Raw genomic sequence first — 23,456 nt, forward strand, 5'->3', positions numbered from 1 at the left:
TTTGCTGACCAGTCCCCCAGCTACTTTCTCCCTGATACGTATCACTTAGGGGTGTGCAAAGAACCAGTGTTGAACTTCCAAACAGATCAGAGAAGGCTGGCTCAACTAAGAGAACTTAGAGCCAAGTTTTTCCTTTCATAGAAAACATCTGTCTTGACTGGATGGCAGAGTACAGAAATTGCCAGGGGAGAAAAATTTCTCAATTGGACAATTGGAAAAAAATAATTTTCCTTAAAAGTATCAAAACCATTTGCTTAATGTGTTGTATAAACCTTCATGATGGTCATTATTATTATTTTAAATCATGATTCTGAAAGGGGGAGGGAGTTTGTAATTGTTGAGATTTGTGGGAGTTTGGTTTATGGTTTTTGGGTTTTTTTTTCTGATAGACCTTGGAGGCTCATATAAACTTTTATACTTTCGTTTTTCTTTTGCAGTCTTAGAAATGTATAGGATTAGGATTTTTATTCCCTTGAGCAAAAGCTAATTGCCATACTGAATGAACTCTTGCAGTTTTCTAAGTCCATATGAAGAGATATGAGGATAACATTTTATATTCTGCCATTCTATTTGTAATAAAAGTAACTTTTCTGATGGCAAGAAGAATGCTTCATTATTGGCTTTGCCCAATTGATCTAAGGAAAATTGGCAGCACCAAAGCAATGAAAAATGACCGAAAATTTGTGTGAATATCCTTAAAGGAGGAATAAATACTATAACTAAGGAAGTCCAGTGATTCCTTGAACTTTGAGGACTTCTACTCTTCATTCATTCATTCAATTACCTATTGAGTACCCTACTGTGTTATAGAAACTTTGCCAGTATAATTGCCAAAGTAAAGTAAAATACAGTGTCCAAAAGATCTTCCCAAATCCTTTGCACATCCCCAAGTATCATTTTTGAGCATTTTCCATCTGTCATTTTGTTCATCTTTCTCTGTCTTTCTTGATCTTCTACCGTGAAAGCAGACACAGGAACGTGCTCTGTTAGTGCAGGATGAAGAGAAAATTAAGAGGCAAGAGAGATCTACTGAAAGCGCCTTGCCCCAGCAAGAAAATGAAGAAATTCTTCCCAAGGTTTCTATTCCAATCCCTGAGGATCACAAGTTTCTCAAAAAGTGCCACCTCTACTCTAGTACTTTTTCATCTCCTCGTATTCCTTTTGTGATGTCTTTTCTCGTGGTTCTTGCATTGGCTGTCTGGTGGTTGGTCTTTCTGTGATCGGAAAACAGGGTGCTCATCTGAAATGTCAAGACTAAAACCATTGAACTTTGTTGTTCGCTTCTACTGTGTTATCTCCTGTGTGATGCCCTCTGATCTTGGTAGTTCACTGTCCTAGGGGAGAGCCTGTGATCATTTTTCTGTCAATAAAATGTTACTCTTCGTAGAATATATATCATGGGGTACAAAGGAGTAGCAATGCATTGCTCAAGCCAGTTTTCCTCACCAAAGTTTAACAAGTTTAGGCAAATCTGATTTAAGCATATGGCAGGTTGGTACTTTCCCCAAAAGCTTTAACTCTTTTATCCTGCATGTTCTTATTGTTCACTGTTGCTATGTACTCCTCTCCAGTGTTTCACAGAAAGCAGGATATCCTGTAGAAACATTTGATGGAATATTTTCCTAATCTTCGATAGCTATTTGTGGGGCATGGGCTCTGTAGTTTAAGAAAAAAGTTCAAGTTGCTAACCTTTCAAAAGCCTTAAAATGATACATTTTAATCTGTGAATCTATAACCACTCCTTTTCTTGATATATCAAACCAATATATACAAAGGCCTTTTGTGGAAAAGGGCTTTTGACTTCTGTGGCCTTCTTATGTGTATTTCTGAGACGTACAGGGACAAACAACTTTATCCTGCCTGGTGTATAGAAGAGATCTGCAAAGGTTAAATGCATTTTTCACAAGTATAATGTTGATGGTTTAAGGAAAATGGTGCTGGTGCCCTTTAGCCTCCAGCCAGGGCTGAATTTTCCAGACTACTCTGCCCATCTTTAAAAGTCCTGGAATAACAAATTTCTTCAAGGTCTGTACATAAACATACCCTTCTCTGAATTAAAATACTGTGTTACTTCTTTATGAGTTAAGTAATTATATTGCTAGAAGCAATATTTAGCCATTATGATAAGCTTAAAATAGATATCGATATATTTTGTTTTTCTGATAGACTTTGGACTTGTTTATTCTTACATGTGTGTTGAAATCAATTGTTTTTCATTGATGGCCTTGTGAGCTAAGGTTCTGTCGTGACAAGTATGTGTCTTCTGTTTGCATGTTGATTTTTAAGGCTTACCTGAAGTAAATATGCGTGTGCTCTCTCTTCACAACACAACTCGGATACCTAACCTGTTTTTTTTTTCCCCTCACTATTAATGAAATCTTGCATGTGGCTTGCTTTCTATGGCACTTGAATGTACCAATATGGATGATTTGGTTAATGTTGTCTCAAATATTTGTTTTGAAAGCTGAGTTCATAGAGTTATCAAATTGAGATTATTGCACTTTACTTCTCAACACTTCCAGCTGATGTAACTTCTAAACAAGACTTTTTGTTTTTAAGATGACGGTGTCTTAGAGCAAAAAAAGAGAACCCTAAAGCCAAGAATCTTTTGTCCTTCAACACCCACTATTATTATTCTATCTTCTCTGGAGACATGTAGAAATAATTCTCTGGTATTTCCTGAAAACTGCTACTCTGTTATTATAGGCTATCCAAAAAGATGGGAAAGAAGTGAGAAGCAGGTTAAAATTTAAAATCTTGTATGAGTATATCTTTCATGTCACAGGCTATGTCTGTTTATAAGAAATATTTTGTAATTAAGCATATTTATTGATGCACTCATAATAAGAAAAAAGAGACCTCCAATTAACCTGAAATATTGCAGAACCATTCTTTTTGTTTGTTTGTTTTTGTTTTTGTTTTGTTTTTTGCGGTACGCGGGCCTCTCACTGCTGTGGCCTCTCCCGTCGCGGAGCCCAGGCTCCGGACGCACAGGCTCAGCGGCCATGGGCCACGGGCGCAGCCGCTCCGCGGCACGTGGGATCCTCCTGGACCGGGGCACTGAACCCACGTCCCCTGCATCGGTAGGCGGACTCCCAACCACTGCGCCACCAGGGAAGCCCTGCAGAACCATTCTTTAACACAGAAAGTGATCAACCTCAGTACTCCCCTTTATCTGTGAAATAGAGATATGAGAGCTTTCCTTATGAAATAACAGAACTATGGCATTGGTTAGATTCTTCTGAATTTTTTTCAAGAAACTAAAAAGGAAATAATCTTAGGATTTTGTTGATACTTTTATAACTGTTTCAGATTATAGTTCCAGTTTTCATCCATGTACGTAGCATTTTATTAATTATTATTGTAAACGTCCCCTTGAGTTTTGTTTCTCTTTGTATTGGAGTTATTTCAAGTCCATTAAAAGTCTACCGTAAGCCAAGAATACTTTTCGGTTTTCTGAAGTGCAGCAGGAGCCCTCAGAGGTCCTTACTGATGATCAAAGGAGAGACCCTTTCTTCTGTTAATAGGGTGAGAATGGTTGAGAGGGGAAGGGCTGATACTTCGTATTGGACTAATAAGCTGGCCAATGCAGGCTCAAAAGATATGCCCGTCACAGTTATCAGAGGAAAAATATTTTTCACTGCTGCCAATATGTATAACATAAAGCTGTAAATAGTCTTGGTTTCCCTCTCACATCTCATTTCATTCTTGGTACCAGAGACAGATCCAAATAACTGTGTGTTGGTTTTACCCTGGTTCAGCTTCTTAACAGCAGGTTGATGAGTGAAAAACAATTTGGACTAAAGGTATTAATACAGACCAGTAAAAAGTCTGGGGGTTTTGCCTTGGTTTTGCTATTAGTCATTTCTAGGGTGACTCTGGGAAGTTCACTTAACTACTTGGTGCCCAGATTTCCACCTAGTAACGCAGAGACAAACCTTCCTCATGAGAATGAATCTGTAACATGTTCCAGTAACCAGAAGCTCTGGTTGTCATTAAATTCTTGGTCTTTTGGGGACTGGAAATTAAAAAAACAAACACATTAACTTCCTGGATCTTTAAAAATAAAAGTAAGCAATTAAATAGCTGTGTTGATTTCCATCTACTCTGTATTGATATTTGACCAAACACTTAAAACTACTAAAGTTAAAAATTCCTTGTACTCTTAAGCAATTCATCTTACCCATATGGTATTTTAGAGTGGACCATACTTGAAGATAAATCCAGCCTCTATATTCTGGACCTGTCTTTTAGCCATATTCTTATGCTAATGCATGGATTATGAAGGAGATTCAGTTTGCATGGGTCAATTCTACTACTTGTTTATATCTTTGGTAAAAGTTTTGAAGGGAGAAGATATTGACTCTGTTGACTAACATGAGACTAGTGATTATGTGTGGACTAGATTTCGTTGCCATCCTAGATCCTAGTACGTTTCTTTCTATTAGATATTATTGTAAGTTTTACTCTGAAATTTCTGTGGATGTAAGCCAATTCATTTCTTCCTACATTCCAAAGTCACTACTGTAATATTTCCTATAGAAAAGCATATAAGACATCCTACACATTAGAGGTTTGGTTATTTTTTGAAGGCATTACCAATCAAAATTTATATTTAGGCTTTACCTAGTGATCATGTATTTACAAAAGGAAGACAGAAAATTCAAAGATAATATGAGACACTTTCTCAATGTTGCTTTTTTCTTGCCAAGAGTATTGAGCATAGTAAAGATATATAGAACTTTTCTACCAAGTTTCCTTCTCTTCTGTTCATCTTCATAGAAATTATAAAATCCCAAACTTTTTTTTTTTTTTTTTTTTTTTTTTTTTGTGGTACGCGGGCCTCTCACTGTTGTGGCCTCTCCCGTTGCGGAGCACAGGCTCCGGACGCGCAGGCTCAGCGGCCATGGCCCACGGGCCCAGCCGCTCCGCGGCATGTGGGATCTTCCCAGACCGGGGCATGAACCCGTGTCCCCTGCATCGGCAGGCAGACTCTCAACCACTGTGCCACCAGGGAAGCCCTAAAATCCCAAACTTTTTTACAGCATTCTCTATCACATTGCGGAAGACTATTATATTGTTTCTATTATACATAGAAGTTTTGCTTTTTTTCACTGCACTCAAATGAGCCCTGTTGCTTGTAATTTTGGTAGTAGAAATGGAGACAACTCCTTATTCTTATCTGTGGGATAACTCCATCTGCCTCCTCTACACTGTTGGGAATAGTATCAGTAAGCTTGGCTCACTTCTGCTGCTGTTATCCCTCATGCCCTTGGATCTCCTTTTTACTGCATCAGAACGTGATGCAAAAAGAGACATGTTGGTGTGGACCTTAGGAATGGACACCTGAAACGGTTAAGAAGTTGTTGTTAAAGTAAGAAAGCCATATAAAGTTAGGCTGGAACAGGAAGAGGGGTGGGGTAGCTGTGATCAGTGATTACAAATTCATGGAGTATTTCATGTTGTAAACGAAATTCCTTTCATACTAGAACTTGAAAAATAAAGAGAAGAGAAAGTAGAGTAGTTTATTACTCCCACAGATCAGAAATAAAGGCTGAAAGCTAAATAACTTTAATAATAGCCTAACCAAATGTACAGATGACAGATTGTTGAGGAAACATCTACGTTAGGAATGCTTTTCTAATCTTTTGTGATTGATATCCTAGAGGGTAGCCCTTCCCTTTATCATAGTCAAAATCCTGTTTGGGGTAAATAACAGAATAAATCTAATCTTAAAGATTAAAGGAGGTGGGAAGGCACAGAGTCCCAACTATCTTTTCAGGTCCCCCAAATCAATAAAGGACGCAGTTTAATTCTGTCTCTTTAAAGAAGAGTCTCCATATGTATAGAATCCTATCTCAACAAAACACAGAGAATAAGAATTAAAGGAAAAACATGGTTACTCTATCCATTCTTTATTCATTGCCCTCTAGGGCAATCAACGTATTGCAGGGATGGGTTTCAAAGAGGCAGCATTATCAGAATTTTAGGATTGGATAGGCCCTCAATCCAACTCCTCTCCCCTCCAATGCTTGATTCTTCTGTACAGTATCATTTAGAGATTCAGAGACCAAGTGGTCTCCCAGCCTGTGATTAAACATCTCCCAAGATATAGCACATTATGTCTTTCGACATCCCAAATTTTTAGATATTAATCATTCATGTATTAAGTCAAAGTCTGTTTCCCTGTAGCTTTCACTTCTTGGTTCTAAATGGAGGCATTCTGAAGAATTTTCTATCTTCCACATTATAAGGTCTTCACCATAGTTAAAAGTAACTCTCACGTTGCAATTAGTCACAGTTCTTGCCCTCAGATAACTTACCATCTGATATCCAGTTCTGTCCCAGTCTTCCTCCTAACATGTTATCCTTCTGCTTTCTTCCTTTCTTTTTCTAGCTTTTCTTGTTTTATCAGCTCTTTTTCTTTCTGGCTCCGTTGCCCATTGGTTGCTTCCCTATGGTTTATTCAGTTTTATGTCCCTTCCCAGTGACTTGCCCTCTCTAAAAGAACATTTTGGAATTCCTGGAAATCCTAGCTTCTTCATAGATCACACAGGCACTTGGGGTTTTTTGTTTGTTTTTCAGATAAAGGAGTTGGTGGGGAGGGGGTGGGATAGTTTTGTAGCTTTGGAAACTTCTTGTAGCCCAGAATCTGTTGACAAGATTGTATTGCCATTATATCCTGAAGCAGCATACCACCAGAGCCTGCATTCTAAGTTTGCTTGCCTTCTCTGACAGCCTGGCTAACCTTTACATCCTCTATAATAGCCCTCACATGATTTGATTTATACCACTTTGATATGATACAGTTATGGAACCTTACTTTCTGTTTAACATTCTGATTTTGACTTAGAGCCCCACTAGAAAAAGTGATATTAAAAATTTGAAATGTTAATCCATCTCTTTTAGTTCTGCCTGTCTCCTCAAAACTGTGAGGTTCTGAGGTGTGAAGCCTTGTTTTATCTATCTTTGTTTGCCAGAGACACCCTTGTATCTCAGATATATAATGAATAATTAATATTTGTTAAATTGAATTAAATAATTAGTAACATGGTAACAGATAAAGTCTAACTTTTCACTTAGAATCTCTTGTATTAGGACACAAGTTTGTGCCAAAGTAATCACCCCGTGCCCAATCAGTACATGCAGGTAGCCCAAAAAACCCATATATGGCCCGGAAGCCACTGTCTCTCCTATTAATCCTGTAGTATGGTCCTTGGTTTATTCAAAGAATCTACGTATACTTCTATGATAGGTGTCAGTCTCTCTTGTTAATGTCTTATAATTTGATTCAGTTAAAAGCTCTTATCCATTTACCACAGTAATAATCAACTATTTTCACTATAGAATGTATTATCGAGACCAGGGTACTTGTTTATATGTGTAAATACATCTTGGGAGTGTGATGCCATGAAGAGAACCTGTTATTTGACATTTTGCGTTTCTCTAAAATACATTTCAGAGACCAGTTTGATACATTTGTCTTGTGTTTTATATGATATAAAAACACCAAATATATCAAACTCTTGTGGTATCAAGAGTTTTGTATGTCAGACCAGGGGTTGACAAACTTTTTCTGTAAAGGACCAGATAATAAATATTTTAGGCTTTGCAGTGCATATAGTCTCTGTCAAAAGTACTCAACGTTGCCATTGTAGAGTGAAAGCAGCATTGACGATAAATAAAGAAACATGAATATGTTCCAGTCAAACTTTATTTGTGGACACTGAAATCTGAGTTTCATATAATTTGTATGTGTCACTAAATATTTTTCTATTTCTTTCCCAACCATTTAAAAATGTAAAACCATTCTTAGCTCATAGCCGTACAGAAGCAAAGAAAGGGCTGGATTTGGCTGCTGGCTGTAGGCTGCTGACTCCCGACATAGGTCTAGAGAGACAGAACTGATCAGTTAGATTTTCTGCCTTTGTACTGTTTCGAAAAGTTGTAGTCAAAATCTTAACATCTTCATTCAGTGTTGAAGTGTTTTTGGTCTTGTTTATGATTAGAAATGGAAAACAAAAGACAAGGCACTCATTCCTATTTATCTGGCAGCCAGGGTACACCTGAACAATAATCTAAAATATCTTTACCACCACAACATGCCTGCCTCTGTCAGCTTCCAAATTGTTCTGTGTTAACTGTGCTCTTAACATGTTCAGCGACAAATCCAGCTAACCCCTTTGTTCTTTTTGGTTTTTAAGGGTCTGCCTCTATCTCCCCCTAAGGAATAAAGAAACAAATCCCAAATTCACCTTCTCTTTAGCCGGGTTTTAGAGATATCTAATGAACATGGTAAAGAAGATTTTCACTCTAAATTTTTGGTACACCATAGTGTATAAATTTAAGGTTCGGCATCTAAGGGAAACATTTTAGAAGGGTTCCTCTTTCAAAATAAAGATTTCTCTGAGAGGAGTTCCCTACTTCAGGGCTGATTTGGGCAGTATTTACCAAGAAGTCAGAATAAAATAAAATTCTATGCTTTCAGAGGTGTCTTTGCTCCCTAGTTGACTGGTTGTGTTCTGGAGGGTTCCTTGGTCTGTAATTAGCTTTGGGAGGTGCTTTCTAACACATTCCTCAATCTATGTTCCTTTCCCCCGGTCTAGGATCCTTTAGCTATGATTCACGGTTGAATAAATTGTTTATCCATTAGCAGTTGAGCAAGATATTTAAGCCTAAAGAAATCTGCTAAGAACTTCTCTTTTTGGAACACTTTCTTTGATATTTTTCTCATGTTATTTGCTTTGTTAATATGTAAAATTATTACGAATAAATCTTATTGCAAATCTGATTCTGGTTGCTACTAATCATTAAGGAAATGAGTCAGTAATGCTGCACGTAGACAGACCCACTACCAAAAAAGGGGGGGAAGGAACCTCTGCTTCAGCAGATCAGCAAGAGATATTGTCAGCCAGTCTTTCTAGAAAAATTCTCTTGTTTTTCCCATATTTTCACTCTTTTGTGTGGCCCAGTAATTGTCTTATGCTCAGTCCTAAAACAGAGATGACTTATTCACATGCGTTCACTTCTGAGAATATTAATGTTTTAAACCAGCTTTGGAACTATTTGACTTATTTATACGAAGTTTTAAAAATAATTTTTTTCTAACCCATTTAACCAGTCACTACAACACATGTAATTCTCACATCTGTTAGAAGCATTTTTAATATGCTGAATTTGTCTTTTTTTGTTTTGTTTTGTTTTAAAAGGAAGCACTCTACAAATTAGTAGTTATTAATGCCTCTCTGATCATATTGAAGAGTGAGGATGGAGTGGGTGTGGATGTGTGGGCATGAGGAGAGCTGCTCCTATAATGTGGAATTTACAGAAGGTCCACTGCTTAATCTCTTACTTCACCTTGGTGAACCTTGTCTCTTATCTTACTCTCACATTTCTAGATTCTGTTGTATCATCCAGGTGATTACTTAAAACCAACACTCCACATTTTGAAGTGGTCTGTTTACTAGCATAAAGTATGTACCTTGTTGCCATGTCTGAGTAATACAAAATTTTGTAGTGTTTCTCCAAAGCCACATTCCTTTTAGGAATTTATTGAAAATGTTAACATGGAAAACCATTTCATTATAGGATTTTTGGGGAAGAGAAGACACAGCTAATTAATATCTAGTCATCGTTTTCTGTTGTATATAGTTCTGTGGAATCAAGGTGCTATTTTCTAGATATCAAATTGGGATATAATATTTTCCTTAAGTGCTTGTGGCTTTAATCATTTTTGGAATTGGGACTTCTGAGAAATCTTGCCAAGTGTATTAAATTGTGTACCATACTAAATGATCAGAGTTTTTGTGCTGGTTATAGCCCCTTCCTTTCCATTCTCCATCTCTTCAACTCTTCAACTCAACCCTTCTTAGTATAATGAAATAAACTTGACTGGTCACGTCTGGTCTCCTAGACATGTTTAGTATAACCTTTCATATATGCTCAATCACTTTGATTTCTATAGCTCTATTCAGGTTTGAGAACACTCATTTGATCTGTGGAGTCCTTGCTGGTGAGTGCAGTGTTAAGGCAAAATTTTCTATTATTTAATAGTTAAAATTTTGCATCAGGCACCGATTTTACAGCTGTTTGCTTTTACATTCACCTATTCTGGGGATAATCTAATAACAGCACTATTTAGGAAATGATGAAAACTATGTTTGAAGGATAATTGTCATTGCCAAATTCCATTTGCTGGCATTTGTAAAAGGCTGCATTATAGAATGATTTTGATTTTCGTACAATAGGCAATTTTACCAACCGTAATTTAATAAAGGCCAGTGTCTTCCTAAGTAAGCTCCTTTATCCAGATGTAATTTTTATATGCCAGAGAATAGCAATGGACAATGAAAATGACTCAAGTTTTGTGGAGAAGCTAATGAGCACTATAAGGATGTACTTCTAGCCAGGGAGGGACCAGTAGCCTAGCAACTTTATTAAAAAAAAAAAAAATGTAGGGGAAGATATAGCCAAGAGAGAAAATTTAGGCTGAAGAGAAATGTATTGCATGATTAAGAATGACACACTAGAGAGGAAAGATAGAATTTTAAAATCGTCTTTTGCTAGCCACGTGGTTACTCTGTTGTTAGTTTATCCCCATCTTGAGCATTTGTGATTCTAACGTCCTTTTCTAAACTGCCAGTTGACGTGAGTTTTCCACCGAAAGTGTATCAAAACTATTATTTATGAAGGTTTTGGGGGTGGAGGGGCCAGGGGATGTTTTTCTTTTTGGTAATTTTTGTTCTCCTTTCTTCGTTTGTTTCCTTTTTCGGCTGAAGAATGGGCTGCTGCTGCTTGACCTGTCATCTTTATGTGCTGTTTACACATGGCTTTTACAAAAGAAGCCATTACCACATCTGATTTATCTCTTATTGCAAGTGCCCCTTTAAAAGCATTTGTTTCAACTTAACAAATTAAAAAACAAACAAAGAAATCACCAGGCTAGCGTTATTTTATAACCAAGGGAAACACCGATATTACTAATTTTTCAAAATAGGAATAAGATTACAAATATCGATAATATAGTAAATGTATAAAGACATGTGTTTCGCTTTTTAGAGCTTTTCCCCAAGGCACTTAAAGCCATTCTTTAATGAGACATAAACTTGCCATGTTTTGTTAGAGAGAAGTATGTGGAAACAAAGCACTCGCAATTAACTGATCTTATCAGGATTGGAGTCTACTACATTTTTTAGTTTGCATGTTGCAGACCATTTGGGGGTATTATTTAAATACATCTTGATAATTTAAGTGACTGTAATATTTATCGTTTACTTTAGTTAAGAACCAGGAGCTGGACTCTTCTGCTGGGTATCTTCCTTCTGTGCTTAGCAAGATAACCTCGATTCCTGCTGGTTCTGTGGGCATTTGCAGTACAAAGCATTTCTTACGGGGTTTGCAAAGCAAGGGTAATGTGCTCTGTGGGTGTATGTGTGTCTGTGCACACCCCTCCCCCTTAATCCCACTGCCACCTTCTGCTCACTCCTTTTTTCTTATCAAAACTTATTTTTTTAATTATATAAGCTTAACGAATCCCCAAACCCCCATTTTTCCTGACATTCAGGAACGCTGATAGAAGTTTAATGTATTAACCTTCCCTGAAGTATTTGCATTTCAATAGGCCACAGAGTCATTGCAAAGATGATGGTGACATTACAGAGTTGATCATACCGTTAAGCAGTATTTCCAAGGTTAGTCCTAACTCTCAGTTTACTTGATTGAATGGCAAAATAGAATGAAGAGAATGTGAAAACCAATGGTAGTTTAATAGATGTGGTGGATTTAGGGTTCCATTGGGTAAAGTGACTATAGAGATAGTATGCTAAATCTCAGAGTCTCTTTTTACAGAAAATTTAGGAATTTCTGGAAGCAGAATCTGTGGGTCGTAGCATAAAAAGATATGCTTTGGGCTTAGAAACAGCAATAAATCTATTAAGCTTTAAAATGATTGTAAATTTTGTGACTAATCAGAAATGTTCTCAAAACTATTAAAAATGGCCTATCCAGTGTTATTCATGAGAATCTTGGCTCAGAAATAATTAAATATCCTCATAGTGTATCAATTTTAGTTCTTATCTTCTATCACAGTTTTTTTCTAAGTTCTACCTGGTGATGTCCTCTAAAATATAATGAGAACCTGGCTCAGAACGTGCTTAGCTGAAAGACCAGCCTTAGTTAAATCCATAGGGTTGGCTAATTTGGATACTCAAGAAACACTTCCATAAAGACTGGTTCTGGTTCATGTTTCTTTGCAAAAAGTAATATTTTAAGAAATATAGTATAATGACAAATAATATCTAGTATTTGCTTAGCACCTCAGTTTGAACACTCTGCACAGTTAACCCTCACAGTAACCATATCAGGTAGGTAGTGGTGTTCCTTTTCCTTTTTTTTTTTTTGTGGTACGCGGGCCTCTCCCTGCTGTGGCCTCTCCCGTTGCGGAGCACAGGCTCCGGACGCGCAGGCTCAGCGGCCATGGCCCACGGGCCCAGCCGCTCCGCGGCATGTGGGATCCTCCCAGACCGGGGCACGAACCCGCGTCCTCTGCATCGGCAGGCAGACTCTCAACCACTGCGCCACCAGGGAAGCCCCGGTAGTGGTGTTCTTGCTTTATGTGATAAAATTGAGTCTCAGAGTGGCTCAGGGACCTACTTAAGAACAAGCAGTTTTTAAGTGAGAGAACTGGAGCTAAATCCAGGTCTTTCATGTTTCAGTCCAGTGATATTCTGTTATGACACAGCTATATCCTAAGTCACTTAGTCCCCAAGTGAAAATGTGATGAAAGTTACAGAAAGTGAATTAAGGAGAGGGTTGGAATTTGTGAGGCTCTAATGACTTATAAAACTAGGTATTAACAATGGTGCTCTAAGATCCCCAAACCACTAATGAGTTGGTTTATTAATACTGGACTGCCCTTAACTTGCCTTAAATCCCTCAGGTTGTTTCACAGAATGTCCCAGAACCTGAAATAGGATCTTTCAGTCAGTAGGAACCAGAAGATGGGAGTAAGAAATGAGGTCTTTCCTATTGTTGAGACAGAGAGTCTCAGGGCTTTTGTTTGGCCTTGGGGATAATCTGGTTCCTGGTTTAAAAATCATTCAATAAAAAGAATTGAATTTTTTAGAAGAAAATAGTTGTTTCCTTTATGTATTTATTGGGGATATTTAAATAGATCAATAGTTCAAATTCCCATTAATTAAATCAAACCTCAAGTACCAGGTCTGAGGAAAATTAGATTGGTGTCCAAAAGCAAACAAACCAAAAACACCTTGTCATCAAACCAAATGACATTTTATAATTCTAATAATTATTTGTTCTTCATCAAAGAAAGTATTTTTGGTTTTCTGTGCTCGAGCCTCTAAGTATATTTATGTAAAAGTGAAACTCTTGCTGATTTGGAAGGGAATGTTTGAGACTATTTAAGATGGCACTGGTAAAGTGGGTTAAGACAGGATATTTCTGTAATTTAGTGAGAGAATTTGTATTTTGGTCTGGCCAAACTAAGAAAATTCTTTTGCAGTCATCATTTGTGTTTCCTGCTTCTCAATTTAGTCATTTTGATAAAATAAAATGTCACCTTAGCATGTTAATTGCCCTTCTCTTAAAATTTGTCTTGTATAATTTCAGCAAGTAAGAAAACCCATATTTATTAATTTGTCTATAATGTCTGTTTAAACATGCATATATATATGATGATAAAATTTTCACAGATATTCTAAAAATAGATCTTTGAAAATACTGAGTAGAATATGAAGGAAAAGGGTTTTCCTGAAAACTTAATATTAAACATATATTGATTCCAAGACTCTCATTAGAAGTTAGCTTTGTAACTGATATCACTGTATTTTCTTCCTTCTTTTAAAATTGTCCTGTCAGCTGTCTAATTCTGCTAATGGTGGACTCAGTAACATTGTTGACTGGCTTATTCCAGTGTTTAGTGTAATGTTATAATACCTGAGAAGGCACAAAAAATAACAAGACACTGTAATTAAGCTTACTGACCAGCTCTGATAAAAGTTTGCTTTCTCCCCAGGGTTCCACCATTGCCCAACCACCACACAGCCCTAAATTTATTATGCAGATATATGTAACTGCTATCTGTACATATCATTGTTAATACCTTCATTCAGCTAAATCTAAGTACCCTGGAAAATGGATCACTGCCTTCTTTTATTTATCTCAAAAGCACCTAAAAGAGGATTCTCTTCTGAGGTGGCAATTAAACAACTCTTTATTGAATTTGGTCATTTCATTCTGCTGTCTTACACTTAATTTCAGTAAAAGAAGGTCTCAGCCTGAGGTGTAGGGCACTCAGCCAAAACAAACAAACAAAAAACCACACACACACACAAGGAATATAAAGCATTCTGATGTGAAGTATGATAGTGTTTATCTATAGTCTATATCACTAATCTAGAGTTAATGTTCAAATCGGGTCTTGGACACTTTAATATTTTATATTCCCAGTTGCTATCATGACTTTGGCAAGAGAGTGATAATTTTCCTTAAGTGTCTTTACTGTTTCAGAAGCAGATGTCTAATAAGAAATTCACAGAAACTCTGTGACAACTCACAGATACAACCATATTTTTAGTCATATTCCTGAGAATATCCCTGCCATTTCTAAATCAGAAAGCATTAAACAAAATGTAATGAAGCTACACCTTAAATTTGAGCTATTTCTTCTCCACTCAGATAGATTGTCCATCACCCTTGACTTTGACTTTCAAAATCCACTCACTAAATTACTACAGTTTTATATTACATTCTCCATATAAAAGAGAATTTTTATACTACTTACCAGTTACTGACATTTCTTATCATTCTTTCTATTAACTACTTTTTCATTTAGGAAACCATTAAGGTTTATTTTTAACTGTTTTCAAAGGCTTGGAGTATATTAAGGATTTATCAGCACTTCCTTCATAAATTGTTTACCAGACTCTTTGCGTTTTACAGACCACTTCATTAGGAAACCCGTGTAAAAGCCTGCATAAGAAAAATTATTTAATAGCATTTTTATTACAAAGGTAATGCATATTCATTTTAAAAAGGTTGGGAAATACAGAAAAACACAAAGAAAGAAATCAAATTATTTGCAGTCCTACCCCTACTGATATTTTAGTATACCTTGACATCTTTTTCATGTATATAATTACACACATTGGAAAATATAATTTTTAAATTGGTAAGAAATAAAACATAGCATATATTATTAAGAGGGGGATTTAGTCTTTGAAGTTAGCATTTTTGCCTTCTTCCCTTATTCCAACAATCTAATCATGGTCCTGAAATGAAAGTATGACCCTGAAATCATATGACAAGGTTGGCAGGGAAAAAGCTGCTGTTCTTCATTTGGTCCTTAACTGCCTACCCAGGATTTTAATGTATAGGAAGCTAAAATGAGACAATAGCAGGTTCCTTTTCTTTTTTTTTTTTAACAGAGAAAGGAATTGTTTTCCTATTGCCATCTAAAGGTAAAATTGGACTTCATTAAGCAAGGAACAAGGACAAAATGTGTGTGGGGAAAATTACCACATAGGCCCTCCAGAAAAAAACTTATATGGCTCTTGCTTATGTAGCAAAATTTTAGAAAGATTTTCAGGATTTATTTTCATTGTGTTGCTTATAGGATAAGAGAGTCTTGTCAGCATAACTGTACTTCTCTCAATAGTCTCTTCAAATATATAAATCCCTTCCTTCAAAAATAACCTAAAACGAAAGACTCTGGATTGCATTTAATGGAGTAGCAGCAAAATACCTATAAAACACCCATATCCTGCTCTTAATATCTGTAATCCCTAAGTCAAGGGAGAGGTTATTTATAACTCACAAAGTCACATACATACTCAGGATTTGATGATCCTGTGACATAATCCATTTGAATAAGTCATTTTCAAGAGAAAGCCTTTAGGGGGAAAAAAAAATCTCTTGATTTCTGAATTATCATACTTAGCAGGAACCATTGACGTTTTAAGTAAAATTGAGAATTTTCAATCAAATAATGTTCCTGCTCACTTAAATATTGGTCTAACATTCTTCCTTCTCATATTCTTTTATTAAATAATTAACTAATTAATTAATTTTTGGCTGCCTTGGGTCTTCGTTGCTGAGCACAGGCTTTCTCTAGTTGTGGCGAGCGGGGGCTACTCTTTTGTTGCGGTGCACGGGCTTCTCATTACAATGAGAATGTGGCGCACGGGCTCAGTAGTTGTAGCTCACGGGCTCTAGAGCACAGGCTCAGTAGTTGTGATGCACGGGCTTAGTTGCTCCACGGCATGTGGGATCTTCCCAGACCAGGGATCGAACCCGTGTCCGCTGAATTGGCAGGCAGATTCTTAACCACTACGCCGCCAGGGAAGTCCCCCTTCTCATATTCTTGAAACCAACTAGACAGCCTTGTGGTACTTTATACAGGCAACTGGTCTTTGTATTGTAGCATCCTTCTTATAGATCCTGCATCAGGCCAGACAAGCAACACATCAGATCTCAATTTTATCTGTCACTGTGGGTGGTGCAGACGCAGTCATATATTTATTCATATCCTTGAGAAGATCCCTTTAAATTTTCCAGGCCAGTTTGATATATGCAGCTGTGCAGAATCTTATATAATCCAGTGGTCCATGCTGATGGTCATAGCCAAAGGCACAGCACTGTCAGTTAAAATTCCTCACTCACGTTAGATGCCAAATCGTGGGTGTCTTATGTCATGGGGATTTTAGATCTTCTTTTTGACCCAATCTTTTCTTCTGGCTTTACAGCCTTCTCCTTATATTTCAAAGTATGGTATCGGCCACTAAAACCAGACTCTGCTAAGGACTTTGGACAACTTTGTGCTTCCCAAAAGAATAGTCAGGTTTAGTGTATATTCTTTTGAACATAATAGGACATGTCCTTTGGGCCTACTTGAGATACTTTCTTTTGCCATGGGAAGAAATGGGCTTTTGAATCAAACACCGACCTTAGTTTAAACCCTAGTTTCATCACTTCCTAGGTCTGACTTGCTTACCCTCTCCGTTTCTTCATCTATAAAATAGAGATAGTGACTACCTCATAGTGAGGTTGTGAAAAATTAAATAAGAAAACATGTTAGAGTGACTGTCACACAGTGAACATGCAATAATGTTAGTTTTCCTCTTATTTTACTGATGTAGGAGATAGAATGCTGGACCAGAATGCTGGTCTGGTCAAGTGGGCCGCTTCTTATGTTCTTTGTAAACAAGCCTTTTCAATTTTTTTTTTTTGAAAGAGCATCTCTGGGTTTTTTTTTTTAATTAATTAAATTACTTAATTTTTTATTTTTGGCTGCCTTGGGTCTTCGTTGACGCATGTGGGCTTTCTCTAGTTGCAGCGAGCGGGAGCTAACTCTTCATTGCAGTGTGTGAGCTTCTCATTGCGATGTCTTCTCTTGTTGCGGAGCATGGGCTCTAGGCACGCAGGCTTCAGTAGTTGTGGCACACGGGCTCAGTAGTTGTGGCTCACAGACTCTAGAGCGCAGGCTCAGTTGTTGTGGCGCACGGGCTTAGTTGCTCTGCAGCATGTGGGATCTTCCCGTACCAGGGCTCAAACCCCCCTGTCCCCTATATTGGCAGGCGGATTCTTAACCACTGCACCACCAGGGAAGTCCCAAGCCTTTTTAATTTTTGAATAGCACAAGTCAAAGCAGTTCTTAGGGTTCCTGGATTTATTTGGTATAATTTCAACAAGTTTTTACTGAACATCTATTACGTGCCAAAAACTGTGCAAGAGAGATTAACAGAGCTAAGAAACATAGCAAGTTCTTATCAGTCTAATGGAAAAGACAGATGAGTAAACCAATAATGACAGGGTACAACGGGAACAAAAGAGGCATGGTATCTAAATATACTTTAGGCAGTTGGGGGAAACTTCTAGAAGAACTGACCCGAGCTGAGTATGGACTTGCAGGCAGAAGGAACAATACGATATTGACAAAGGCACGGGGACAAAAGAAAGCATGCTCTGTTCTAGGAACTGCAAATTGTCTTGAATTCATGGAGAGGAGGATGTATGTGAAGTTACAGCAAGGTGAAGCTGGAGAGAGAGGTAGGAGTCATATTTTAAAGTATTTTCTATGTCTTAATAAAGGACCTGAACTTTATCCAGAAGGCAATGAAGAACCACTGAAGGATTTTAACCTGAAAAATGGAATTTTCAATGTTTCATTTTAGAAATAAATATTTTCACGACAGAATATAGGATGTGTTCAGGGAAGGTTTGAGGTGAGAAAGAAGGAAGGAAGAAAGAAAAGAAGAAAAATTGTTTAGGGCATTAGTAGTAAGTGGGGTGAGGCACTGTTAGAGCCTGAATGAAGATAGTAAGTGTGGGAATAGAGAAGAGTAGACAGATAAGGGAGATATTAGAGTGGAATAGATGAGTTTAGTTTGGGGCATATTGTGTTCCATATGCCTGGGAGAGTGTCCAGTAAGTAGTTGGCTGTGTTGTCCAAGAGATCTGGACAACAGAGCCAACTGGAGCGGCTGATTTGACCATATGTGGGAGTGTTCTAAGTGGTAATCCAACCCAACTGTTATCAGTTTTCCTTTCATTTCCAGTGACTAATACATATTAGGTGATCAGTAAATATTTGCTGAATAGATATTACTGTGGCTACAGCTTTTACCCTGGTCTTGTCTGTTCCTGCTTTGAAAAACATGATTGATCTATCTAATTTTACTCAGCAGTAGGCAACTTTGGGCCAGGTGGTGCTGGCCTAAGCAACGTTTAATTCACAAATGGCTTCTTGATGACAGACCACTACTTATCACTTGAGCAGACTGGTATAAAATTGGCTCTTACTTGATTATCTTAGGTATTCCCCTGGTTATTAATCAGCCTTCTCATTTGTGGCAGAATTATTTGGAGAAGCCATGAAGTGCCTCTCCATGTGAGTGGGTGGGGATATGCTATTCGCAGCGCTAGAGCTAGCATATAGCAATTTGAGAAAGCCTGTTTGTTTATTACCAGCTGGTCTATTTTTGGGCAGCTCCATAGCAGCTTGTCTGACTCAAAAGAAATGGTGAGATAAGTGCCCTAGAAAGTAGTACAGTGTGTTAATAACATAACAACAAACTCATTCTAGTGCCCTCCAGGCCCTAGCCTATTATAGGTGCTCAGGTAATGTTGATTGAATTAAGTGAATCTAATGGTAATTGACAGTTACAGAATTTACATGCTTTCATATATATTATTGTATTTGATCTTCAGAACCCTGTGAGCCAAACCAAGTATCACTTTCATTTTAAACACAAGGAAATTCATATACCCTTAGCAAGAGTAGTTTATGTATCTCTGATACATCTGCAGACAGAGACAGTTTCTCTTGTCATCTCTCAATTCCACCTTTTCATGTGCTAAGTAATATTCATGATCAGTCAGTGAAAGACCTGCCTAATGTGAGTTCAACTTGTACCACTTTGAGATGCTCTTGAGTTGACTGTTTCTAGCAGTAAGGCTGGCCTGGAGTTCTTGAGCGCAGTGCATCTTTTCTTACCTTTCTTGGCCACTGGTTTATATTCATCAAAATGTAGGCTGTTTTACAACTTAAGGAGCAGCAGCGATTTTTTAAGAAGTACACTATGTGTAGTGTGATGTGAGCACTGAAATGTGCAGGCTGCTCCAAGCGTACGTCATCTACTCCAGGAACACCTTTTGAAAAGAGTCCTTTTCTGCTAAGTTCCTTTATGGCAAGAATGTAATATGGTAAATTGATCTTACCAAAATTTCAGACCTAAGTGGCTTATGTACAGCCCTCTGGTGAGCACATGCAGATTTTCCTGACATTTGGCTTCTATTAGATTGTTCATTTCTCAAATGGTTCCTATTCTTTTCCTAATAGTGTGAATTCCTACTTTTCTTCCACCTACAGCACCTTTCTTTAAACTTTAGGAGTAGGTCTACTGTGATGTTATCTTCTCTCCACATTCTCTTGAAAGTTCTTATTTTAGATCTATTTTCCCTGTGATGTGAAGCATTTAGCCCAGGAGGGAACTCTGTGTTTCCAGGATTTATTTCTCTTAGGGGTTGGAGATATGTCATTCATCTGTGGAGAAATACTTCTCAGCTGCTCAGTTGCATTTATTCTGTTTACAAAGAAATGTTTCACTATTTTTGATATTATAGTTAATTCTTTGACGATGATTGGATTAAGTCTGTGCTGGATGTACTCAATTTCCATATCTCTGCCAACCAAAGTCTAGATTTTAGCTTCTCCATTATGGGCCAGCATGATGATACATATGGCTTGGAGATATGTGGAATATTTTTCAATCTGATCAGACTCCTCAAGAATATGTTTTATTTACTCATAAATTGCATTGTGTCCTGTGCATAGTAATGAGTTAGGTATTTAGGAATATGTGTTATACAGAGAACACCATAGTAATACGAAGTGCTTGTAATATGAAGTGCTTGTGAGGCACATCGAAATCGTTTCTCAGATTAACCATGTTGTAGAAATATGACCAAAATGAGGTTGGAATCACTTAAGCTGCTGACATGTTTAGTGAACAGTAATTCTTCCTTTTGACCACCTCAGGAGTTAAGATTCTTGGTTTATATTAGTATTAATTTTTTTTTTTTTTTTTTTTTTTTTGCCGTACGCGGGCCTCTCACTGTTGTGGCCTCTCCCGTTGCAGAGCACAGGCTCCGGATGCGCAGGCTCAGCGGCCATGGCTCACGGGCCCAGCCGCTCGGCGGCATGCGGGATCTTCCCGGACCGGGGCATTAAACCGCGTCCCCTGCATCGGCAGGCGGACTCTCAACCACTGTACCGCCAGGGAAGCCCAGTATTAATATTTTTGAGGCCTCTTAGAAATCATTGTTGATTCTCAGAGTTCACTGTATTCCCCACGAATTCCTAATCTTGCTTTTGTATGTGTTCATTCATTTGTAGAATATAAATGGCATTCGCACACAGGAGGTGGCTGCCATGACCAAGGGGCCATCTACCAACTCTGACTCTGAATGGGAGGGCCCCAAGCATTCAATAACTCCTAGTAAGAGCCAAATGACTACCCCGTTGGAGTCTCCACAAAACTTTGACTTTGGCTCCCTCTCCATAAGCAGCAAGGAGACGGAAGAGAAGGAGCAGGGGGCAACTGGCTATCTTGATATTAAGGAAATGTCGAGAGGTCCAAGTGGGGAATGTGTAGGAGTGGAGGAAGAGGCCAGTGCCTTAAAGTCCTCAATATCACCAGCTTCCTCTCAGCTGCAACTTGCTGAAAAAAAAGCAGAGAGTAGTGAAGAACATGTTATACCAGGAGAGCCTGTTGGAGAGCAAAATGGATCATTTCTTGACTCTCGTGTGGGTAACCAGTTCCCCACCCTCATTCGAAGTTTCCAGGTAGTAACTGATTCAGTCGTGCAGATCTAATGACTCACTTTGGGAGAGGGCCAGAATCTATTCTGTGGAGGAGGTGGTGGTGGTGGCAGTGGTGAGGGTAGTAGCCTCTTGGCTTTTTTTCAAAATCACAGAATATAATTGAAGTCCTTGATTACTACAAAGAAATTTATTCAGAGTCACTAACACCAAGGCTAGAAATGCTCTCTCCCCTGTTGACTTAACAAAACTCTTGGGGGTAAACTCCAGCTGTTTATCTTTATGAAGCTGGTGTAAGTATGTTCCTCTTTTCCTTGCTCAAGTATGGGCTGTGTAAAGAGGTGAATTTCTGAGACTTCTGTGATGAGGAGCCCTCAGTGTTCTGAGACCCTGCTCAAAAAATTCAAATACTCTTAATTACAAGGGGTAACTGACTTTTTAAATAAGGAGTCAGGCCCCAAATAATTTTTTGTATATTGCAGCCACATAGCGCAGCCCACCACTCCCACTGACCCCGCTCACGGGAGCTTCCATGATTGTAGGTACTAATCTCCTATGCTAAGGTGGATGGCCGTAATTAACTTTACCACAATCAAATGGTAGTTTTAGGGTGATTTATAGTCTTGGGGAAGGTGAGCTGATGGACAAGAAACCTTTGGTATTTCGCTCATGTTCATTCTTCTGAAATTCTGAGATTAATCACCAGGTGGTGGTAGAACTGATTATTTTCTCTCCAGTTTTCCAAATACTGTTTCTTTTCAATAACTCCAAAGTGAATGTCTGACATTGATTTGAAAGAAGTTAATGAATTCCAGGGTAATGTGTTCCGAGCCACTGCTATTTCCTGTACCATTTGTACATAGAGGAGGAAATGTGGCTGATTTTCTTAATTTTGATGGTACAGTCACAAGGACAAACAAAAGTGAGTGCTATTTGGCAAGTAGTTTTATATTCAAATTCTGAAGGTCAGTCTGAAGTGTTTTGTATCACCAATCGTAACTGTCTGATATCATAGCTTTCCATTAAGCATATGAAAGTGATTATCGTAATGCTGTTCTTTAATATCTTTCATGATTTGACACCTTGTCAGGGCTACTTTGGAATAGTGTCCAAGTCTTGGGCAGAGATTGAGCTAGCCCTTTGCTTGATTAGAGCAATCACTTTGATCAGCTCAATGTCAGAAGGTTAGTTCTCCACAGCCTTCGGAAGACTCCGGTAACTCTGTTTCTTTACTGCTTCACAGCCTCCCCTGGTGAAGACTCAGACCGTCACCATCTCAGACACTGCCAATGCTGTGAAAAGTGAAATTCCAACCAAAGACGTCCCTATAGTCCACACTGAGACCAAGACCATCACTTATGAGGCTGCCCAGGTAGGACACACTTTGATGTTTCAGAACCAAAGACTACAGTAAACATGATAAATAACCTTTCTTCACAGGGTTGCTAATCACTTCCTGCAAATAATGCTAGGCTTTTCTGGGGCAGTTCTTTTCAGAAGAGATTACTGATCTCAAGATGTCCCAAAATACTTTTTCAAAAGCAACATTATCTTGGATCTGATTGCTTATATCCACCCAATTCAGTTAGGGAAGGCAGACTAGTGTAATGGTTGATAACATGGGCTTTGGGTCAAACAAACCTGAGTTCAGGTCCCAGCTTTTTTAAAAATGTATTTAATTAATTAATTTATTTTTGGCTGTGTTGGGTCTTCATTGCTGTGCGCGGGCCCTCTATAGTTGTGGTGAACAGGGGCCCCTCCTTGCCGTGGTGCGCGGGCCTCTCATTGCGGTGGCCTCTCTCATTGCGGAGCACGGGCTCTAGGCGTGTGGGCTTCAGTAGTTGTAGCACGTGGGCTCAGTAGTTGTGGCTCGCGGGCTCTAGAGTGCAGGCTCAGTAGTTGTGGCCGCACAGGCTTAGTTGCTCCGCGACACGTGGGATATTCCCGGACCAGGGCGGCATGTGGGATCTTCCCGGAGCAGGGCTCGAACCCGTGTCCCCTGCATTGGCAGGTGGATTCTTAACCACTGTGCCACCAGGGAAGCCCCAGGTCCCAGCTTCTTCATTTGCTAACTTAAACAAGTGGTTGAATGTCTGTGAGCCCTGATGCCCCCCCCACC

The 23,456-nt window shown here is 38.4% G+C and overlaps 1 protein-coding gene across 34 annotated transcripts in view; it reads left to right on the plus strand.

The window, feature by feature from the left end:
- The window catches only part of EPB41 (erythrocyte membrane protein band 4.1), a 204,351-nt gene that overhangs the window by 154,780 nt on the left and 26,115 nt on the right, over positions 1-23,456 (plus strand). For 13 of the 34 annotated variants that reach the window (XM_060017551.1, XM_060017559.1, XM_060017586.1 and 10 more), the window contains one exon: positions 22,581-22,709. In XM_060017551.1, the coding sequence (XP_059873534.1) occupies positions 22,581-22,709 (129 nt within the window). Of the gene's footprint in view, positions 1-12; positions 4,802-20,911; positions 21,362-22,580; positions 22,710-23,456 lie in introns of those variants that run through there. The other 21 variants (XM_060017503.1, XM_060017510.1, XM_060017517.1 and 18 more) reach the window with 5 other exon arrangements.

The sequence above is a fragment of the Delphinus delphis genome, chromosome 1 (genome assembly GCF_949987515.2).
Source record: "Delphinus delphis chromosome 1, mDelDel1.2, whole genome shotgun sequence".
Taxonomy (NCBI): Eukaryota; Metazoa; Chordata; class Mammalia; order Artiodactyla; family Delphinidae; genus Delphinus; species Delphinus delphis.